The sequence below is a fragment of the Castor canadensis genome, chromosome 2, assembly GCF_047511655.1.
Source record: "Castor canadensis chromosome 2, mCasCan1.hap1v2, whole genome shotgun sequence".
Lineage (NCBI taxonomy): Eukaryota > Metazoa > Chordata > Mammalia > Rodentia > Castoridae > Castor > Castor canadensis.
In genome coordinates this window covers 131,066,148-131,086,364 of record NC_133387.1, presented here as the reverse complement: position 1 = coordinate 131,086,364, position 20,217 = coordinate 131,066,148, and the positions used below count along the sequence as shown (strand labels likewise).

The 20,217-nt window shown below is 44.6% G+C and overlaps 1 protein-coding gene across 2 annotated transcripts in view; it reads left to right on the top strand.

Annotated features, from left to right (window-relative positions):
- The window catches only part of Gpr176 (G protein-coupled receptor 176), a 115,669-nt gene that overhangs the window by 92,964 nt on the left and 2,488 nt on the right, over nucleotides 1-20,217 (top strand). The window contains exons 2-3 of one of the 2 annotated variants that reach the window (XM_074065639.1): nucleotides 9,617-9,869; nucleotides 12,016-13,099. In XM_074065639.1, coding sequence (XP_073921740.1) covers nucleotides 9,617-9,869; nucleotides 12,016-13,099 — 1,337 coding nt within the window. Of the gene's footprint in view, nucleotides 1-9,616; nucleotides 9,870-12,015; nucleotides 15,597-20,217 lie in introns of those variants that run through there. The other variant, XM_074065640.1, reaches the window with a different exon arrangement.

The window sequence follows — 20,217 nt, the reverse complement described above, 5'->3', positions numbered from 1 at the left end:
GCACATTTTCTCTTTCAGACTGAGTAATTATAGTTACTGGAATACAGGGAGTATGGGAATGGAGGGTATGTGCTATTGTTAAGCGCATCTCTCGCAAGCTTCCATTCTTTGTTGGCAATGGGCAATGGTAAACATTTAGCTTTTTTTGTTGTTTTGTTTTTTTGGTGGAACTGGCCTTTGAACTCAGGGCTTCACACTTGCAAAGAAGGCATTCTACCGCTTGAGCCACACTTTCAACCCTTTTTGCTTTGGTTATTTTGAAGATGGGTTGTCACAAACTGTTTGCCTGGGCTGGCCTCAAACTGTGATCTTCCTGATCTCAGCCTCTTAAGTAACTAAAACTACAGATGTGAACCACTGCTCCCAGCAACATTCAGCTTGTTGACTGACACCTGTTACTGTCAGCAGGTGTTCCTCAAAATTGAGTGCACAGAAAAACTTCTGATGATTCTGATAAAGTCAAATTAAATTTCAAGCTTCCTAGTTATACAACTAGGAAGGTTGACAGAATTTTCAGATAAGGCATTATTTTCTTTCTACTTTTTAAAAATATTTTGAGATAGGGTCTTGCTATATAGCTCAGGCTGGGCTGGAACTCATAACCCTCTTGCCTTCCCCTCCTGAGTGCTGGGATTACATATGTGAACCACCATACCTGGCTCAGAGAAGGTTCTTTATATGCTTCATAATCTTAACCTTACCTTCATAATATGTCAGAGGAGAAACAACTCCTCCAGGCTAAATGCAACAGGAATGGTGCAGAAGACAAGGATCTGACTTCAGAGACTGCAGGAACAATTTGTTGCTAAAACCTATGTGCATTTGTGTCACACTCACCTAAAATTCTTTGTGTGGCCTCACAAGAGCGGACCAAATAGGCTATTGTTGGAGCCTCTTTGTATATTCTTATGTGTTGCAAAAATGAATCCTGTTAATATTTTTCTTGAATTATTCATGGGAATTCAAGTATTTTAAGGAGAAACTCTCCAAGGTTAAATTGGAGATATATATTTCATAAGATGCTTTTCATTCAAAGTAATTACTTAAAATTCACCATGAATTTTAATAAACCTACTACATAGCTTTCTCTCCTGTTAATTCAATTCCTACATAATTTGAACTTCCTGTATCACTTAAGAAAAAGCTTTGGAATCAAATTAATTGAAGCTAAACTAACATAATTTTCTCATGATGATAGCGATCAGCTTAAACAGAATTGGGTGGATATTAGATAGTTTAATCACAAGTTAGGGCAAATTGACACTTCATTAGTGAGAAGGAAGCCCACTTTTGTATACAAGGAAGAGCAAGTTTATTAAAACCATGAGGCATAGCCGCCTGGCTACACGCTGGTTTCCTCTCCTACCCTGGCTGATGATCACAATTCTCATAACAGCAGAAATCCTCTTTTCACCTTGCTGGTGTCGGCTCTTTGGTTATCGACATCAAATAAAGACAGAAAGATTTGTTTTTAAAATCAGGGTAAGGTAGAATACTTTTTAGAACTACTTAAGCTTTCCTTTGGAAGTATGAACTTTGAAACTCAGCTGTTTGGTGTTGGTAGCCTTTCTCCCTGCTAAATGTCCCCAGGTCCACACAGTTTAACACTGTCTTGTCTTTAACTCTCTAGGCACAATTTGCCTTCTGTTTACTGAGGAGTTCTTTATTCCTGTCTTGCTTTTCCCTCACTGTCTCCTGTTTTGTTTCTCATCCTGTTTTAGGAAAGGGAGTTCCCTTTGAGGGATTTGCTGGGGCAGCAGATTTAGGGTTCAAAGAAATTTATGAGGTTGACTGAGAGTGGGCCACAGTTCGAATGTGTCCCCTCCAAAGTCCAAGTGTTAAAGTTTGGTGGCTGATGGAATGGTATTAGATAGGGCCTTTCAGAGATGATAGGGCACAAGGGCTCCCCCACTGTGAGACTCATGCAACATTTGGCTCGCTTGCCTTTCTTCTTCCCACCATGTGAGAACCACCAAATTCCTCTCCTCCAGAGGACACAGCAACAAGGCGCCATCTTGGAAGCAGAGAGTGGCCTTCACCAGACCTACCAGAGCATCCATCCATACTGGACATTCACACTCCAGCACTGAGAAATAAACTTCTGTGTTTTAGTAAATTATTTCTCTTTCATAAACTTTCCCATCTGTGGTATTCTGTTATAGCTGCACAACAGGACTAAGACTTGGAAGCTCTTTCTCCTCCTTCGTTATGCTGCACGTTTAGGTAGTAAGTGTGGGAGTAGCTGGGAGTCACATCTGAAATGAAGGATTACATGGTGTTGAGACCTTTGGTTTTACTTTTTTGTTAATGGCAATAGGGATTCATGGAATGCTTTTGGTAAGATCAGTCATTACTTCTGCATCTCTGCTCTTAAAAATGGATTTAATTCATTAATCTCACTCTTTTGTTCTTATTTGTTTCTTTATGTACTTATTTGTAAATGAATAAATAGCCGACTCTTTAAAAATAATCAGTGTCACAATGAAGTCACATCTGAATCATGCTTAAATAAAATGGAGCAATGTCCTCAGGGATGCTTTTACTTCTCAGTAAAAATTTACTTCTCAAAAAAGTTTTTCTTTTTTGATTAAAATTCTTAATTGCTTATTATTAAGCCTGAGTGCACAAGGGAACTCAATGGTTGCCTTCTGGATGATGATGGGTAGAGATGAATACATTTAAAGGTTGGTTTTTCTTTATGCAATCAAGTATATTGACTAGACAGCATTAAAATTTTTTTTTCATAATGATACCAATAATCTCTTGATGGTTTCAAGCTGTTTAGCTAATTGAATTTAAAGCACTGTCAGGCAGTTATCATTACTTTAAGATTTTTTACTTTTTCTTAATGAAGCAATGTCAAAAGAATTGATTTATTTTTCAATTTTCTTGAACCTTTCTAGTTTTAAATTTGCTCTTGAGCTTTATATTAAGATATATTAGAGCTAGGCATGGTGGATCATGTATGTAATCCCAGTTTGAGATAAGGAGGATCTCAGTTTGAGACCAGCCCCAGCAAAAAGCTAGTGAGATCCCCAACCCCCATCTCAACAAATAAACCAGGCATGGTGGCACATGACTGTGACCCCCAACTACAAGGGAACAGTAAGTAGGGGGATCGTCATCTGAGGTTGCTAGACTCCCTCTGAAAAATAACTAAGGCAAAAATGGGGGAGGGCTTGGCTCAGTGGTAGAGTGCCTGCCTGACAAGTTTGAGGCCCTGAGTTCAAACCTCAGATCTGCCAACAAAGAAAAGAAAAAGCTGTATTATGTTTGCATGCTGCTGTAAGATTTCTTTGGGGCATTTTGAATGCTTTATAGTAGTTGGTGGATTTGGGAGCAGGACTCCATCTGGAGAAGTGACGTCCTCGTTCTTTGACCTCACGTGGGCTTCACGTTGAGGTGGACATTCTAGGAATGAGCAGTCCTGTCACCAGAGAGCTCCCTGCTAGGGGGAAAAAGGGCTTTAGAGGAGTCCCTGAGTCCAGATGACAGTGAAGAGGAGGGGGACAAGTGTGTGCTGCCCCTTGATTTTAGCCTGAGGAGACAGCTCTGAGCTTTGCCCATGACATGGTTCCAGACACCCATCCTGATGGCACGTGATATCTGCTGTGATTCTGCTCAAGGAGGCACATCTACTTGATGCTCTGTTTAAAACCCCAAAATCAGTAAGTCCTACCATGTCTGTCATTCTTGCTCCCTTCCCAGCTCTCTTTGGTGAGTATCTTTCGGTGGAGTCTCTGTACACAATTCCGTGTTTCTTTTTCCTCTCTTTTTCTGTCAGACCTCTCCTCGGTGCCCAGAAACTCAGTGCAACCAATAACAGTAATGCATACCATGGACTCAGCACTGCTATGCGCGGGAAGCTGTTCTAAGCCCTGCACATATGACACTCTAATGACTTATTTAATCCTCCCAGTGCCCTGAGGACATAAGCTTTGTTATTTCATCTATTTGCAGATGGTAAAACTAAAGCATAGAGAAATTAATTTACCTGTGGTCATACAGCTGGTAAGTGGTACATCTAGGACCTGAACCTCAGATGTAGAGCTTTAGCTTTGTGCTCTGAGTCATCAAATATCCTGCCACTCCCTCGGGTAAAAATTTCCCTACAACTTAATCCTTCCTTGAATAATCCTTCCATCATACTGTCTCTTAGTTGTGTACAGAAGCCTAGCAAAGTATTACTGTGTGTTTGGCTAACCATGTGGAGCACTTCCACAACCAAAGAATATAGCCTGCCACAAAAAACCTCAAACAACCCCCACGAGCTAAGAGCTCATAACTGAATATGAAAAATCATTTGAGGAAAATCAGAAGGGAGAGCCAAGAGACCCAACGAACAGAAGAATGAATACTTGTAGGGATAGATACAGTGGGATAACCTGAAAGAAACTGAAAGCATGTAAAAATGATCAGATTGTGGGGAGAATGGAAGCCATAGTAAGAAAACTGGATGAAGGAATATGGCTGCTGGAGGTAGATCCAAATACATTTATAAAAAAATGTGTGGTTTGATTACTTCCAGATGAGCTGGGAATTGATGAATGGAATGGAAGGTAGATTTGAGAACCAGTTTGCAGAAGATACATTGATGGAAGATGTGAATGCATGGTTAAGAGATAACTGATAGAACGAGATCTAATGTGTGTCTAAAGAGAGATCCAAAAGAGAGTAAAGAGAAAGAGAGCAGGGCAAAATTAAAAGAAATTTCTAGAAATTTCCTAGACATACAGAAAACCTGGATCCTAGAACTGAGGACGCAGGCAGAGTTGACATGTGCTGGTGAGGCTGAAGAACTTTATTGAGCTTGGGCGAACCACACATGATGGTTAATGGTCACTGCCAACTTGACCAGATTGAGAAACACCTACGGGATTAGTAAAGCCCACCTCTGGGCATGTCTGTGAAGGCCCTGGCCTAACGATGCTTTACTGCGTTGATGGAGTCACACCCTGAATGACTAGTGAGAGGTGGTGGAAGTGTGGGAGATGGGGACTGGAAGGTGGAGGAAGCAGGTCATTGGCAGCGTGTGCCTGGAGGCTGTATCTTGTCCTTGCCCTTCCTGTTATTCTTCCTGTCCACAATGAGGTGAAGAAATGCCTGTGTCACAAGCTCCTGTGCCTTTTGCTCCTGTTGCTGGAGTGTTCTTCCTCACCGTGAGCCCAGAACACAGAGCCAAGTAACCACGGACTGAATTTTGCCAAAACAAATCCTCCCTCCCTTAAGTTGTTTCTGTCACATACTTGCTCACAGTGTTGCAAAACTAATTAATCCAGCCATTGGCAATATGGCTTAAAAAATATATAAGCCTTTTGACCCAGAAATTCTGCTTGAAGGAGTTTCTTCTCAATAAATATGCAATTCCCACTTGATCTTGTATACTTAATAATAGAATATTCAGAACACCAATATGTAATAGATAAACTTAGTTAGGATATAGCCATAAAAGCACTGCTGTTTCTATGTAGCTGTTAAAAATGATAATATGGGTCTATTTTTATTTATTGTCAGAGGTAGTTAATATCATGAAAACAGCTAGTTAGAAAGCAGTGTACAATGTTTGGTCCAATGGCATAAACAAAGATCTGTATATATAAAAAGTTTTTTTGGGCAATACTGGGGATTGAACTCAGTGCCTTCACTTGCTGCACTTGCAGGGGTGCTGGAGCTGCACCCCTGGTGCAATCAAAGAAGTGTGGCAGGATAAATACTTGAATTTACAGTTGCTTATCACTGGATGGTTAGTTCTTACTTTCTCTTTTATACTTTTACTTGTCTTAAGTTTTTAAATTAGCTTCGTGTGTTATCTTAACAGCCATTAAAAAAAAAAATCAGATAGTTCACTTGGGAAACACAAGAACCAAACCTGAAAGAAAAACGACGCTCTCAAGTTCTCAACTGCAAGTAACCAGCCATGATGGCTGAGGAAGACAGCGTGTTACACGACAGCCCAGACCTGGGCTGGAGAGCGATACTGATTGCCTTTTCTTTTAGTCCATCCTGCTTTCTCTTTTCCTGGGAAGCTTTTAGTAAAACAGCTATTTTTTTCAGCTTTTCCTCTTCTTTCTAAAACAAAGTATAAGATCCCAATGTAATTCATGCCCACTCCATGAGTGAGGTCATTTTTAAACATGGAAATAACTGGATTAAAGTCAACATCTTTCCATCTTTCCTGTTTGGTCAATGACTGTGATCTTCTGGGAGAGGTACAAACAATCAGTGAGCATTGGTAATAAAGAATTGGTCAGGGTGTGATCCTTCTTGTAGTTTTCCTCTGGGAGGAAAACTTGCCTCTGCAGCTGGAGCTCAGCCCGTCTGCACTAGGTTGAGCAGCCAAGCAGTGACTCCACACTGATTCTTGACCAGGGAAGCCTTCCCTCAGGGTTCTGGGGGCATTCTGAGCTCACTGTGATTTGTGTGTGTGCACACGAAATGGGTCATTACCAGCCATGCGCTATCTGTGAGTTGTAGTTAATTGTGGGTGTGGATTTTTTTAAATGTGTGATTAATTAGAAGTTGGATGTTATGCTTTTCTCCAGATATTTTGATCCAATTCAGCTTGTTAGATCCAAGCAAGTCCACTCTAAATGAAGAGTGTGGTGATTTACAAGATGAAAAGAATATCGACTGCTGGGTACCAGTGACTCACACCTGTAATCCTAGTTACTGGGGAGGCTGAGATCAGAAGGTTTGTGGTTCAAGGCCAGCTCAGGCAAATAGTTCGTGAGACCCCATCTCCAGAATAACCCAGAGCAAAAGGGACTGGAGGTGTGGCTCAGGCAGAAGAGCACATGTTTTGTATGTGCAAAACCCTGAATTCAAACCCCAGCACTACGAAAAAAATTTTTAAAAAGAGAATACAGGCTTTTTAGTATCAAGTTCTTAATAGCAAAAGAGATCAGGCCCTAAATGCTGCCTAGACTGATAGAGAGTTTTGGGGTTTTCCATAATAACTAACTGAAAAGAGTTTTCCTGGAATTGAGAGCAATGTGGTGGTGATATCTGTCACCTCTTGATCACAAGGGTTGATCTGTCTGAACCGGGTGACTGTCACTGCTCCCTGTAAGTCTCTCCCATCCCTCCTGACCTTCCCCAGTAGAGGAGGGCCGTACTTGACTCAAGGGGATATGAGTAGTTACACATTTCTACTAGAGTCTCCGAACAAGTCCTCAAGGTCCATTTGTAGGAGAACATAGGGGAGTCCAGCTTCCAGGACTCCAGACGCAGCCAAGTGAGGCGCTGCTTGTGGCAGTCTGCCTTTCTTGGAAGGAAAGGAGGGAGGGGTGATGGTACCTGCTCTGTGCCAGGTACTGAGGTTGGTGTGGTACTGTAACAGTGAATATGTTGTTGTGTGTTTTGTTCTCATGAAATGGAGAGAAAACAAGTAAACAAACTACTGTATCTAAGAACCACAAAGGACACACCAGGACACTATAATACAATGGGTGGAGAAGCAATGAGGAGTTAAAACAAAAAGATGGGGAGAGAAGGCCTTTTTGAGCAGGGATCATCTAAACTAAGACCTGGATTAAAAGGAAGCAGACACAGGAATGTGCTGGGCGTACAGAACACTTGGGCAAGGGAACTGAGGCAGGATAAACCTTGATGTGTCTCAAGAGCAGAAAAAGACACAGAATGTCTGGTGCCCAGCAAGCCAGGTGGGAAAGGTATAAGCGAGGCGTGTGGGTCTGAGGTGGGTCTGAGGACCGTGCTGAGGCGTGGTAGATTGAGAGGGGACAGAAATAGGAATCTTCAGTTAAGAGGAGAGCCTCCTTGGAGGGTCATAAGCATTGGGAGTCATAAGTATTCTGACAAAGCCACAGACTGCTGTAGAAAGTCTAACTTAGGGGTGTGGAGAGAATAGAGGAGGACCTAGTAAAAAGCCAGTTGAGTTGGTGGAGGTGGAACCAGGAGACTGTCGGCCTCTGGAAGGCACAGTAGGAGAACCCTGGGAGACAGATGGTTGATTGGGTTTTGATTGTCATGAAAAGTCTAGAATATCAATGTCCAATTATGGTGGTCACTTAACTGCATGGGGCCTTTGAGGCTTGAAATGTGCTGGAAGTGTAAAATAAAACATACACCGGATTTTGAACACTTAGTACAAAAATAAGAGTGTAAATATTTCATTAATACCTTTTCAGTAGTGATTACATGTTGAAATGATAACATTGGAATTTATTTGGTGTTAGAAATATTGGGGCACTGTTGTGATCACAAATCAGACATGTGTGTGAAAGTTGATGGACATGGAAACATTTACTTCTGCAGAAGGGTGTGCCTCTGACCAGAGTCAGGCAAGCCAGCACACTGAGGCAGAAAAGCCACCTCAGTTTTTATCCCTAAGTTAGGACTGCCCCTTGCTCTAAAGGAGGGAGCTCGGGTTCATGGTCTTCAGGATTGATTAGGGTTGAGGTTTAGGGGAGGACATAGGGGAAGAGCAAACATGATTGGAGAACATGGACAAGAAACTTAATTTGGCTGGTGCACCAAAAGACAAAGAGGTGACCCATGAGGCAGGAATTCTAGGATTCTGGGGAAACTGAGGTCTGAAATGACTGTTGACCTGAAATGGCAGGACCAAGTAATAATCCACCCATGGGCCAAGGGGACCTTGAAGCAGAGATTCCTTTGGACAATGATTATGTTAAAGCTAGCAGTTTGAGTTTTAGAACATCCAGTGAAACAATTCTCTGCTTAAAGCAGAAACTTTACAGCTAGGCATCATGCCACTGAGCACATAGACAACTGGGGAAATTAGCTAATATCCACACAATGACAGACATATTCCATAGTGTGATACTGGGGAGGAGGGGGAGAAAGGGGTCAAACCCGTGCCCCTGAGATGAAGAGTCTCATGCTCTACCAACTGAGCTAGCTCTTTGACAGAAAAGACCCAACTTAGTGGATTCTCACATTTGGTTAAATAAAATATATTATTAAAATTTCACTTCTTTTTATAAAATTATGGCCACTAGGTGGGCAAGACATGGTTGTATACCTGTAACCCCAGCTACTTGGGAGGCAGAGGTAAGAGGATCACAGTTCAAGGCTAGCTCTAGCAAAAGCCAGAAGACTGTCTCAGAACAGGCTAATAGCAAAAGGACTGAGAGTGTGGTTCAAGTGGCAAAGTGCTTGCCTCACACCAAGAGGCTTTGAGTTCAACCCCCAGTACCTCAAAATATATATATAAAATTTTAAATTTAATATATTTTAATATTCACGAGAAAACTTAAAATTACATGTGTGGCTTGCATTATATTTCTTTTGGAAGTCACTAGGAAACTTGCTAAGAGTAGACTGCCTCAGATTAAATAATACCTAGCCCAATTTTTATACACCAGTGAAGCTGAGTCATCATCATAGTAATACCTTTTTGCCTAAAATTAACAAAACTCGCCACTAAAATTTCATGTAGACTTTTTGACATGTGTGTGCCCTAATAATTTCACATAAATTGACAATAAAATATGTATTAAGCCCTTTGAAATCAACTCAACTGTGTTTTAAAAATATTTTTAACCTGTATTTTCTTTCTCTCCTTTTTGTCTTTTTTCTCTTTATTTAAATTCCTTTTTATTTTATTTTATTTTATTTTTGCATCTCTGGCCAGGAAACTTCATGGTGTTATGGTCAACTTGCCGCACAACTGTGTTCAAATCTGTCACCAACAGGTTCATTAAAAACCTGGCTTGCTCAGGGATCTGCGCCAGCCTTGTCTGCGTGCCGTTTGACATCATCCTCAGCACCAGCCCTCACTGTTGCTGGTGGATCTATACCATGCTCTTCTGCAAGGTCGTCAAGTTTTTCCACAAAGTCTTCTGCTCTGTGACTATCCTCAGCTTCCCTGCCATTGCTTTGGACAGGTAAGGTCAGGTGTCCAAGGACTCAACTTTTTTAAGGCATTGAGAAATGAGCATCATGAAGCTAACAATGAATAGTCAGTGCTCCATATGCTGCTGTTTATAGTCTGCGTGCAGTCAGCAGAAAGAGAACAGGTGTTCAAAACACCGCCGTGAAAAAGGTGGGTTGAGCGGCTATGCTCAACTGTAGGAGGCTTGAGAAAGACCTGGGGGTGGGGTTATGTCATTGGATGCTACTGGATCACAGTGCCACTTCAGGCTTAGGTGGAATCAGTATTTGCATCGCAATTTGAAGTACATTGCTCATCTGATTGATAACTGTGCCAATAAGGCTCTTCGATGTAGGATGAAAACATTTCTGGAAGAGCAAGGGAATGGTTCAGTGATCATTGAACAGATGGTTCCGTGGTCCAGGTGGACCCAGCAGATAGCCCCAGAATTCCTCTGGAGGACTTATTTGCAAGGTGGCGTCCTGTTTCTCTTCCCCTCGTCTCCTTTAAAGCATACTCATTTGGAACGGAATCCCGCGCCTCAGTAATGCTACCGTTCACTATTTGGAAGTGAGAGTCCTGTGTCGAGTTTGCATTTGTGTTGAGCCACTTGTGTTCATGGCACGTGTCCTGTGTACTGCCTACTCTGCTGAAGTTGTTGTTTTTTTTTTTTTTTGAATGGGGTTTCATTATATTGCCACTCTGGCGTCAAATTTCTGGGCTCAAGTGATACCCCGAGCTCAGCCTCTTCTGTAGCTGGGACTACAGGTGCACCCCAGAACCAGCATTGGTGAAATATATATACACACACTTATATATAAAATATATGAAATATATGAACTAATATATGTATATATACTATATGAAATATAGTATACGAAATATAGTGTATATATTATATGAAATATAGTATATACATATATATATAGAGAGAGAGAGAGAAAGAGAGATGTAGATAGATCGATGGTACTGAGGCTTGAATGTAGGGCCTCATGCTTGATAAGCAGGTGCTCTACCACTTGAGCCATTCCACCAGCCCTGTTGGTGAAGTCCTAAGTCTTCTGTGTCATATCCTGGACTCTTCTTTCCTGGAAGCTTTTTAAAAAATGGTTTGAAGTATAGTTTACCTACTCTACCCACTTGTGCCCATTTTAAGGCACAAGTCAATGAATCTTAGTATGTTTATTGAGTTGTACAGCCAGCACTGCAATATAATTTTAGAATTTCCCCTATCCTCCCATAGAAACCTCATGCCCATTCATACTTTCTCCCCATTTCCACCCCCGTGGAACCACTGATCTGTTTTCTGTCTCTATATAATGCTTGTCATCGATGCTTACCTGGTCCCACGGGTGAGTGAGTGTCACTGTGGCTGGGGATCAATGCCAGTGTTAGCTGACAGTTAATGTGGTAAAACTCACCGTATCTGTGGTGGCTGGTGGCAGCCCCTTCGTGACAGAAGTACTTCTGGGGTTTGAGGAATTATTCAGTTCCCTCAAATCACTGGTGATATCAAAAACAAAGTTCATTTAGGTAGTTACAGAACAATTGCATTAAAGCTTGAAAGGAAAAATAAGTCTCAGCTGATTTTAATAAAAATTAATTGTTTTAAACTTAATTGTTTTAATTTAAATTAAAAATTTAATTGAATTAAAATTTTAATTGTTTTAATCCTAGCAAGGATGAGGCCCTGAGTTCAAACCATAGTACTACTCTCCCAAAAAGGAGTCTCACTTTTTTGCCTAAACCAACTTGGACAGTGATCCTTCCTATTTTAGGCTTCCTGCCATAGCTGGGATGACAGGCATGTAGCACTGTACCCAGCTTTCTTCCATTGAGATAGGGTCTTGTGAACTTTTTGTTTGGGCTGGCCTCAAACCACAGCCCTCCCAATCTCAGCCTCCCAAGTAGCTGGGAATACAGACATGCACCACTATGTCCAGCTTGTTTTGCTTTTTGGTCAGTGATGCTTCTTATTGTGTTCCAGAGTCCTCAAATTTAAGATCTGGCTTCCTGGATTCTTCCAGTAGTCCCTTCTTTCTTAGGCTGGATATAAGAACTTGGCCATTTCCCCCTCTTGCCTACTTTGGGTCACTTAGAGTCCTCTAATTTTAAAGCGTGTCTTTCTCTGTGAAGTTGATTGTGTGTGTATTGTGCAGGTACTACTCCGTCCTCTACCCACTGGAAAGAAAAATATCTGATGCCAGGTCTCGGGAACTGGTGATGTATATTTGGGTCCACGCAGTGGTGGCCAGCATCCCCGTGTTTGCAGTCACCAACGTGGCCGACGTCTATGCCATGTCCACCTGCACGGAAGTCTGGAGTAACTCCTTGGGCCACCTGGTTTATGTTCTGGTCTACAATGTCACCACGGTCATCGTGCCTGTGCTGGTGGTGTTCCTCTTCCTGATTCTGATCCGTCGGGCCCTGAGTGCCAGCCAGAAGAAGAAGGTCATCATAGCCGCGCTGCGCACCCCACAGAACACCATCTCCATCCCCTATGCCTCCCAGAGGGAGGCCGAGCTGCACGCCACCCTGCTGTCCATGGTTACAGTCTTCATCCTGTGCAGTGTGCCCTATGCCACCCTGGTGGTATACCAGACCGTGCTCAACGTCCCTGACGCCTCTGTCTTCTTACTGCTTACTGCCCTTTGGCTGCCCAAAGTCTCTCTGTTGGCAAACCCCGTGCTCTTCCTAACTGTGAACAGATCTGTCCGCAAGTGCTTGCTGGGGTCACTGGTGCAGCTGCATCACCGGTACAGCCGCCGAAATGTGGTGAGCACCGGGAGTGGGGTGGCTGAGGCCAGCCTGGAACCCAGCCTACGCTCGGGCAGTCAGCTCCTGGAGATGTTCCACATTGGACAGCAGCAGATCTTCAAGCCTACCGACGACGATGAGGAGAGTGAGGCCAAGTGCCTTGGCTCAGGGGACTTACAGGCCAAGGAGGGCCTTACCTCCTGCCTGGAAGGAGAGCAGGGGCCCCAGTTTGCACCACCACCGGGCACAGTGGACTCCTTAGCCCAGGTGGCCCCAGCAGTCCCCATGGAGCCTGAGACTTTCCCAGACAAATATTCTCTGCAATTTGGCTTTGGGCCTTTTGAGTTGCCCCCTCAGTGGCTCTCAGAAACCCGAAACAGCAAGAAGAGGCTGCTTCCTCCCCTGGGCAACACCCCAGAAGAGCTGATCCAGATCAAGATGCCCAAGGCAGGTAGAGTGGAACGGAAAATGAGCAGGAATAACAAAGTGAGCATTTTCCCAAAGGTGGATTCCTAGCAAGCACCACACATTCCTGGAAGCAGCAGGGGGGTGTCCGTCCCCCTGTGTCATGTCCCCACCCCCCCGCTTGGCCATGGGTTGTGTGATCTCCTTGCAGTCCTCTGTAGGTTCCTCCTGTGTGGGCCAGTACTTCTGAATCAAAGGGAAATCTAGGTAAAATCAAATCAGATTTATTGAGGGGAGTATATATATTTGTCTCAGTGACCCATGTCCTTAGTAACCTCCATGTTCCTCTCTGTGGGATGAAAGCAGGCAGTTTGGAGCAGGTCTTGCGGGGGCGAATGAAGAGGGATCCTCCCTGCACATTTTCTAGGGACTCCTCATTCCTCTGAGCACAGCAGAGAGCAAACAGGGAGAAGAGCGTCTGTGAGCTCAAAGGGACATTCTGAGGAATCCCAAGATAATTGTTGGGTGGAATGGCCACAGATATGATTCCTGTATGGGTAACTGAAATGTGACAAAAGGGAAAGCTTTTATCTTGAGAAGATAGGGTTGTGGCGGTGGACATCTGTCCCCTGGAAGTGCCATCATCTCACTTGCTCTCTCCCCAGGAACCCTTCACCTGTTCACGGGATATAAGTTGGGGTCTCTTCTGTCCCTGTGTGACAGATGTGGCAGTAGATGTGCCCCGGGTGAGGGAGTCCTTCATTATCCTGACTCTTGGCATCACCAAGATCTCAGACAGATTGCACTCCCCCTTCCCCAGTGCCAGGCAGTGTTGGCTGGAAAACCCTGCAAGGTCCTCACTGTGGTTTTTCCTTTAAACTGTCTTCTTCATAAATGAGTGAGAAGCTTAGAAGTGGAGAAAAAGCCAGGTGTTGGTGACTCAAGCTTGTAATCCTAGCTAGTTGAGAGGCTAAGATCTGGAGGATTGTAGTTCAAGGCCAGTTAGTGAGACCCCACCTCAATCAATAGCTGGTCACAGTGGCGTGCACCTGCCATCTCAAGCTACATAGGCAGTTGAGATCAGGAGGATGCAGTTCCAGGCCAGCCTGAGCAAAACCCCCAGGAGATCCCATCTCAACAGAAAAAGCTGGGTCTGGTGGTGCATGCTTGTCATCCCAGATCCGGTAGGAGGCTTAAACTAGGAGGATCGCAGTCCAGGCTGGACTGGGCAAAAAAGCAAGACCCTATCTGCAGAATAGCGAGAGCAAAAATGGCTGGAGGTGTGGTTCAAGTGGTAGAGCACCTTTCTAGCAAGCACAAAGCCCTGAGTTCAAACCCCAATACCGCCAAAAAAAAAAAAAGGATAAGAAATGTGAGAAGGCCCAAAGCACCGTGGTCTTTTCTCTTGCACATGATCTCACGTGAAAGGTGCTATGTGACAGGCAGCGTTAGAGTGGAGCACATTGGGGAAAAGTCGTCTTGTGCAAAGGTTTGGGATTAAAAGGGAGCCAAGAAATGCAAAGATAGAATGAGTGGTGTCTGTTGGAAACATCCACTAAAAACACTTGGTTAGAAAAGGCGATTCTCCCCAAAAGACAGAGGGTGCCCGTGCCTGAGAACGACGATTCCACTCTGAGAGAGTGGACAGGTGCCAGTTCATTGTCCCGCTATGACTCCCGTAGACAGAGAGGTGAACAGAACAGAAGAAGTAATCATCCTAAAATGCCAAGGCAACACCTAGCCCAGGTGAGCACAGTACTTCTTCCTTCCAGGTGAAGTTTCAGAAGGAGCCAGAGTGGGGTGCAAGAGGGGGTCCTCTGTTCCTTAGTCCCCTGGGGCCCTTACAGGTGACTGGAGAGCACTCCATGACTGATGTCAGACTGAATTCAAACCCAACACTTCAGCTTAATGAGGGCAACTCAAGTGCCAGTCCCATTCCTCAATAGGGTGTTTTGTTCTTGTGAATAGCACCTGGTGTAGCCCATCCCGTGCCTTGGGCAAGTTTAGGGGGAGGTGGGCAGTCTCCTCCCCAGTGATTTCCCTGTCCCAAAGGCAGTGGTCCTCACACAGCCCCTCCTTTTACTCCCTCTGCTCCTTGGAGGAGGCTCAGACCATGGGGAGGGCGTTTCCTTTTCCTTTCTTGTCTTGAATATGGTGTCTTGTGAGTCCTGCCCTGCTGGAGGAGCACCTTCGTTTGTGTTTGTCACCTCACAGTTTTGTTTGCTCACAGCAGAAATGGGAGGCTGGCGCCTCTTTTGGGGCTCCACCACCCTGAACCTTACATGAGTGCTATCTGTGACTCCTGGCCCTCTGTTTACTGCTGTGGCCTTCCAGCTTAGCTTTCAAAGCTTTCCTTGTTGTTACGCATTTACCATGGAGAGAAATCACGCCAGGAAATTCTGTCCACTTTAGAAGAATCTGCTGAATGTAGCCATGTTGGTGTCATCCTGATGTTATGGATGTACAACTTAATAAATTGTGATGAATGAGAATTTAGTTGGGTATGATTCTAGTGTATGTTCAAAGCAGATGGCTTACTTCTAACAGGCTGTTGCCAGGTTTATTTCTATACTCTTTGAAGAATAATGTTTTAATAAAAAAATTTTAAAAGTTGTATGAGCTATGTTTTCCTCACCTTCCCCCTCGAGTAGTAGGACCTCTCTCTCCCTACATGGTGTCAAATGAAAGATACTGGGTTTTCTCTGCAGGCGTAGCATGGCATTAGCATTTTCCTGTGTTGCTGCAACGAAAGAAAAGTAAATCCCCAGGAGAAAATGCAGCATTTGAATAAATATCACAAAGATGGAGTCCCAGTTCGGTTGATGGATGGCTGCCCAAATCTCCAGGTGCAGCCCACACAGAAGAATGGCACAGGCTCCCATCATCCCTCCTGTGGCAGGGCCAGTAGTACAGTGGTTAGGGCCCTGAGCTCTGAGGTGAGATTACCCATGTTCCAACCCGGCTCCCCGACTGATGAACCTGTGACCTTGGACAGGTGCGTAACTGCCACATCTCTCTGTTTCCTCTCTGTGAAATGGGATGGTGATTGTGACCACCACTTCTGTTGGCCTGATGCATATGCTTCACATGTCTGTTGTGTCCATGCACCTCCTGGCAGGCAACGGTGACCAGGCTCCTCTGCTTTCTCCGTGGGAGAGTGCCCTACCGCTGGGGTAACACTTGGCCCATGGGGTATGGGGGCAGTGACAGGGCACTCAGGAGGCTGAGCAGAACCAACCCCTTGCCACTGTGGTGCCTAAACAACACATCCTTGTGCAATTGAACAGGCTCCTAGTCCTTTGTACCCGGCTTCCGCCAGCCTCATTCCTACCCTCAGAGATCACCTTTCAAATACTAGTTAGTTGCACAAAGCTGTTTCTCAAGCTGTGTCTTCAATGAGAATCAAGGTGAGACATGGGCAGTGGTGGAATGACCTGTTCAGTGCAGCACCTGGCACAGAACAGAGCTACTTCACTGTTGGGCCCGTGCACTCTGCTGAGCAGTGATCAGGGATTTCTTTGGAATGTTACTCTGAGAATTGTAGTACCTAGTGTTTTCACCAGTTACTCAACAACAGTATTCACAGTGGTGACCAGTGATTCACTCTGGGGCTAGTTCATATGCCCTAGGACTATTTGAATCCCTGGAGAAAGAAATGGTAAACCAGAGTACTTTTTTCTTTTTTCTTTGGCAGTACTGGGATTTGAACTCAGGGCCTCACAGTTGCTAGGCAGGCATTTTATCCACTTGAGCCTTGCCTCCAGCATTTTTTTGCTTTAGTAATTTTCATAGAAGTTCTTGCGGTTTTGTTTTTTGTTTTTCTTTAAGCCTGCGGTGGCCTAAGACAATGATCTGACCTGCACTTCCTGTGTAGCTGGGATGATAGACATGTAGTACCATGCCTGACTTGTTCATTGAGATAAGGACTCTATAACTTTTTACTCAGGCTGGATTCAAGCCACCATCCTCCCAATCTCTGCCTCTCAAGTATGTGAGATTACAGGCATGAGCCACCATACCTGGTTAGCCACACAGAGTATTTGTCCAGACAATTTTCAGATAAAAAATGAAGATGTTAAAAACATGTTCAACTTTTCTGCAAACCTATAAGCCATATCTGACCATGGATTAGTTACATAGTCGATGTGCTATGTTGATGACATAGGGTAGAGCAGACTGTATGAAGTAGCTAAGGGCAGACATTCAAGTCCAAAGCGGCCCCTCCACACCAAAGGAACCTTAAGTTAATTACCTGCTGCACCAAATGAAGTCCTGAGTTCAAGCCCAAGTGTGACTGCATTAGAGAGAGCAGACATGGCTCCATTCTGACTCTGTGGCGCTGAGCTCTTTGTAGCTCTGCGTCTGGGCTCAGGGTGTACACACACAGCGGCCGCAACAAGGCAGATCAGAGGAGCTTGGGCGGGAGGGCGTTGTAGGCTGAGTTCTGGTGGAGAACAGTCGATGCTTTCATGCATCAACTACCCCTGCATCAACGTACAGGCAAACTAACACGACCACAAAGTGATCAACTCCCCCAAGAGTTGTACCAATTCAGCCAGTTTATGTCACAGCTGGTGCTGTGTTAGAGTTCTGTAGTTACGAGAAGGATGAATCACGATAACTACCCAGGGGCACGTGAACAAGACAGGGAGTGGAATCGGTACTGATGCCCAGGGCCGTGGCAAAAGCTTCATGTGGGAGGCTTTTAAAATAAATGCAAATGATCTTAGCCCTCCACACATGATGTTTCAGATGCTAAATGATCTAAAATATCACCCCTTTAGCCTCGAGTTCCAGCCAGTGTTTTTCTTCATTTGTGCGGACAAGATACAACTTAGCAGCAGAAAAAGCCTGGGGACACTGGGAGAACCGAGAGTGTGACTCCCAGCACCGTTTCCTGCCAGCCTTCCTGGCTACTGGTGTTCTGGGAACTCGGGAGCCTTTTACTGCTACATTTAAATGAATGAGTGATAAATGAAGGAAGAAGTAAGAGGTGGCAGCCCCCGGAGCCGTGGTGACCCTCCCTCGCCCTGGAGCTGACGGGAGGCTTGCTGTTGGTAGAGTTAAGGCTGCTTCTTACTGTTTTCCTCCCAGTGACTCCCGCAAGGATGAGAGGCATGAAACTCACACTCTGAACCACCTCCCTCTCACACCCCAATCCACCTCCCTCTCACACCCCACCTCGCTCCGACTCTCTACAGGGACTGTGAGCTCCAAACCTGGCAGAGAGGTTCCATACTGAGAAACACAGTTCCTGATACGAGCATCAGGTGTGAAGAATAATTCTTTTCTTCAACTCTGTGGATCAGAATTTAGGTGATTAAATCTCCCTGGCCCAGCCGGACAATGTGGCTCACGTCTGTAATCCTAGCTAATCAGAAGGCAGAGATCAGGAGGATCACAGTTCAAAGCCAGCTCGGGCAAATATTCATGAGACCTTATCTCGAAAAACCCTATCACAAAAAATTGGGCTGGTGGAGTGGTTCAAGGTGAAGGCCCTGAGTTCAAGCCCTAGTACTGCCAAAAAAAACCTTCCAAACCCAATTTTTTCCTATATTCTAATTGCTTGCAGCCCATATACAAAAGGTAACATATACACAAAAGAGGTGCTAGAATGAATGTGAGTGTGTATTCTAAGGCAGTTGGAAGAAAACACAACACATGAGATAATGCTTTTGAAATATTAATCACATCTCCCGGGTATGGTGGCTCATGCCTGTAATCCCAGCTATAAAGGAAGCACAGATGGGGAGGATTGTAGTTTGAGGCCAACCCAGGTCTTGGTGGCTACTGCCTGTCATCCCAGCTGAACAGGAGGTATAGATAGGAGCCTTGCAGTCCAGGCCTGCCCAGACAAAAGCACAAGACCCTATCTGAACAATAACTAAAGCAGAAAGGGTGGGTGGAGTGGCTCAAGTGGTAGAGTACCTTCTAGCAAGTGTGAGGTTCTGAGTTCAAACCCAATGCCGCAAAAAAGAAAAAAGTGTATCTCCCATCCGTTGTCCATTTCTCTTTGCCTTGCGCCTCCCGTTCATGTGCATCCGCTTAGGGAAGGACACAGCACTCATTGTTTCAAAGGGAAGCAGAAAGCCTTTGAGTCTCTCTACAGCTTTCGTGTATCAGAGCCCAGGCTTTAGGAGAACAGAGGGGACTCTTGGATTAGCCAAGAGTGGCCTTTTGGTAACGATTGTCAAGAAGCAGGGGATGCTACTTGCCACTATGGCTTGGGAGGTGATTCGAGGAGGGGGGAGTTACCTTTCCCACTGAGAAAGCTTCCCTGGGGTTGAGCGGTAGAGAGGAGAAGCCAGAGGTAGTAAAGAGGGTGTAGACAGCTGTACTTTCTGGAGAAATGGGCCCCAAGGCCCAGTGCCAGGCCAAGTCCCAGGGATGCAGCAAGACAGAGATTAGCGGGATTGCAAAGGAAGATTGTGTGCCCTGCTCCTCAGGTCATGGATCCCTAGTACATAAGGGCCAGGTACTGAGCCCAGGCAGCCAGGGCACCATTTCACATGGACGCATGCTTGCAGAAGGTCTCTTCCAGTTTGCTTTGGCTTTGCCCTAGCCAAAGTCATTCCATCTGCATTTGTAGGATTCATGGAGGAAATTTGGTATAAATAATATTATCTAATAATATTCTGAGGCCCATAGAGAATTAAGGTCCAGCCTTCTGCCTCCAGGTTATTTTAGAGGAAAATTTAAGTGTCTAATCACTTAAAAGACAGATGGTAACACATATACGTCCCTTCCCAAACTCAGCCCTCGGAAGAGAATACGAGGATTTTTGGTGAAATCATGGCTACAGATCTGAGGAAACTGAGAGAACAGAAACACACTGAAAAGGAAAATGTGCCTAAAATTTGGTCAAGGTTTTCATTGGCTTACTGGGAGCTGCTTTTGAGAAAGGAGGGCTGATAGATTCTGTCACCCTGAAGACTGTTCTGGACACAAAAGAGTGTTTTGTTTGTTTGTTTTGTTTTGTTTGCAGTACTGGGATTTGAACTCAGAGCCTACACCTTAAGCCATTCTACCAGCTCTTTTTGTGATGGATATTTTCGAGATAGGGTCTCCTAAACTATTTGCCCAGTCTGGCTTTGAACCATGATCCTCCTGATCTCTGCCTTCTGATTGGCTAGGATTGCAGGCATGAGCCACCAGCACCTGGCATGAGAGCCTTTTTATGTGAACACGTCAGCAGGAGT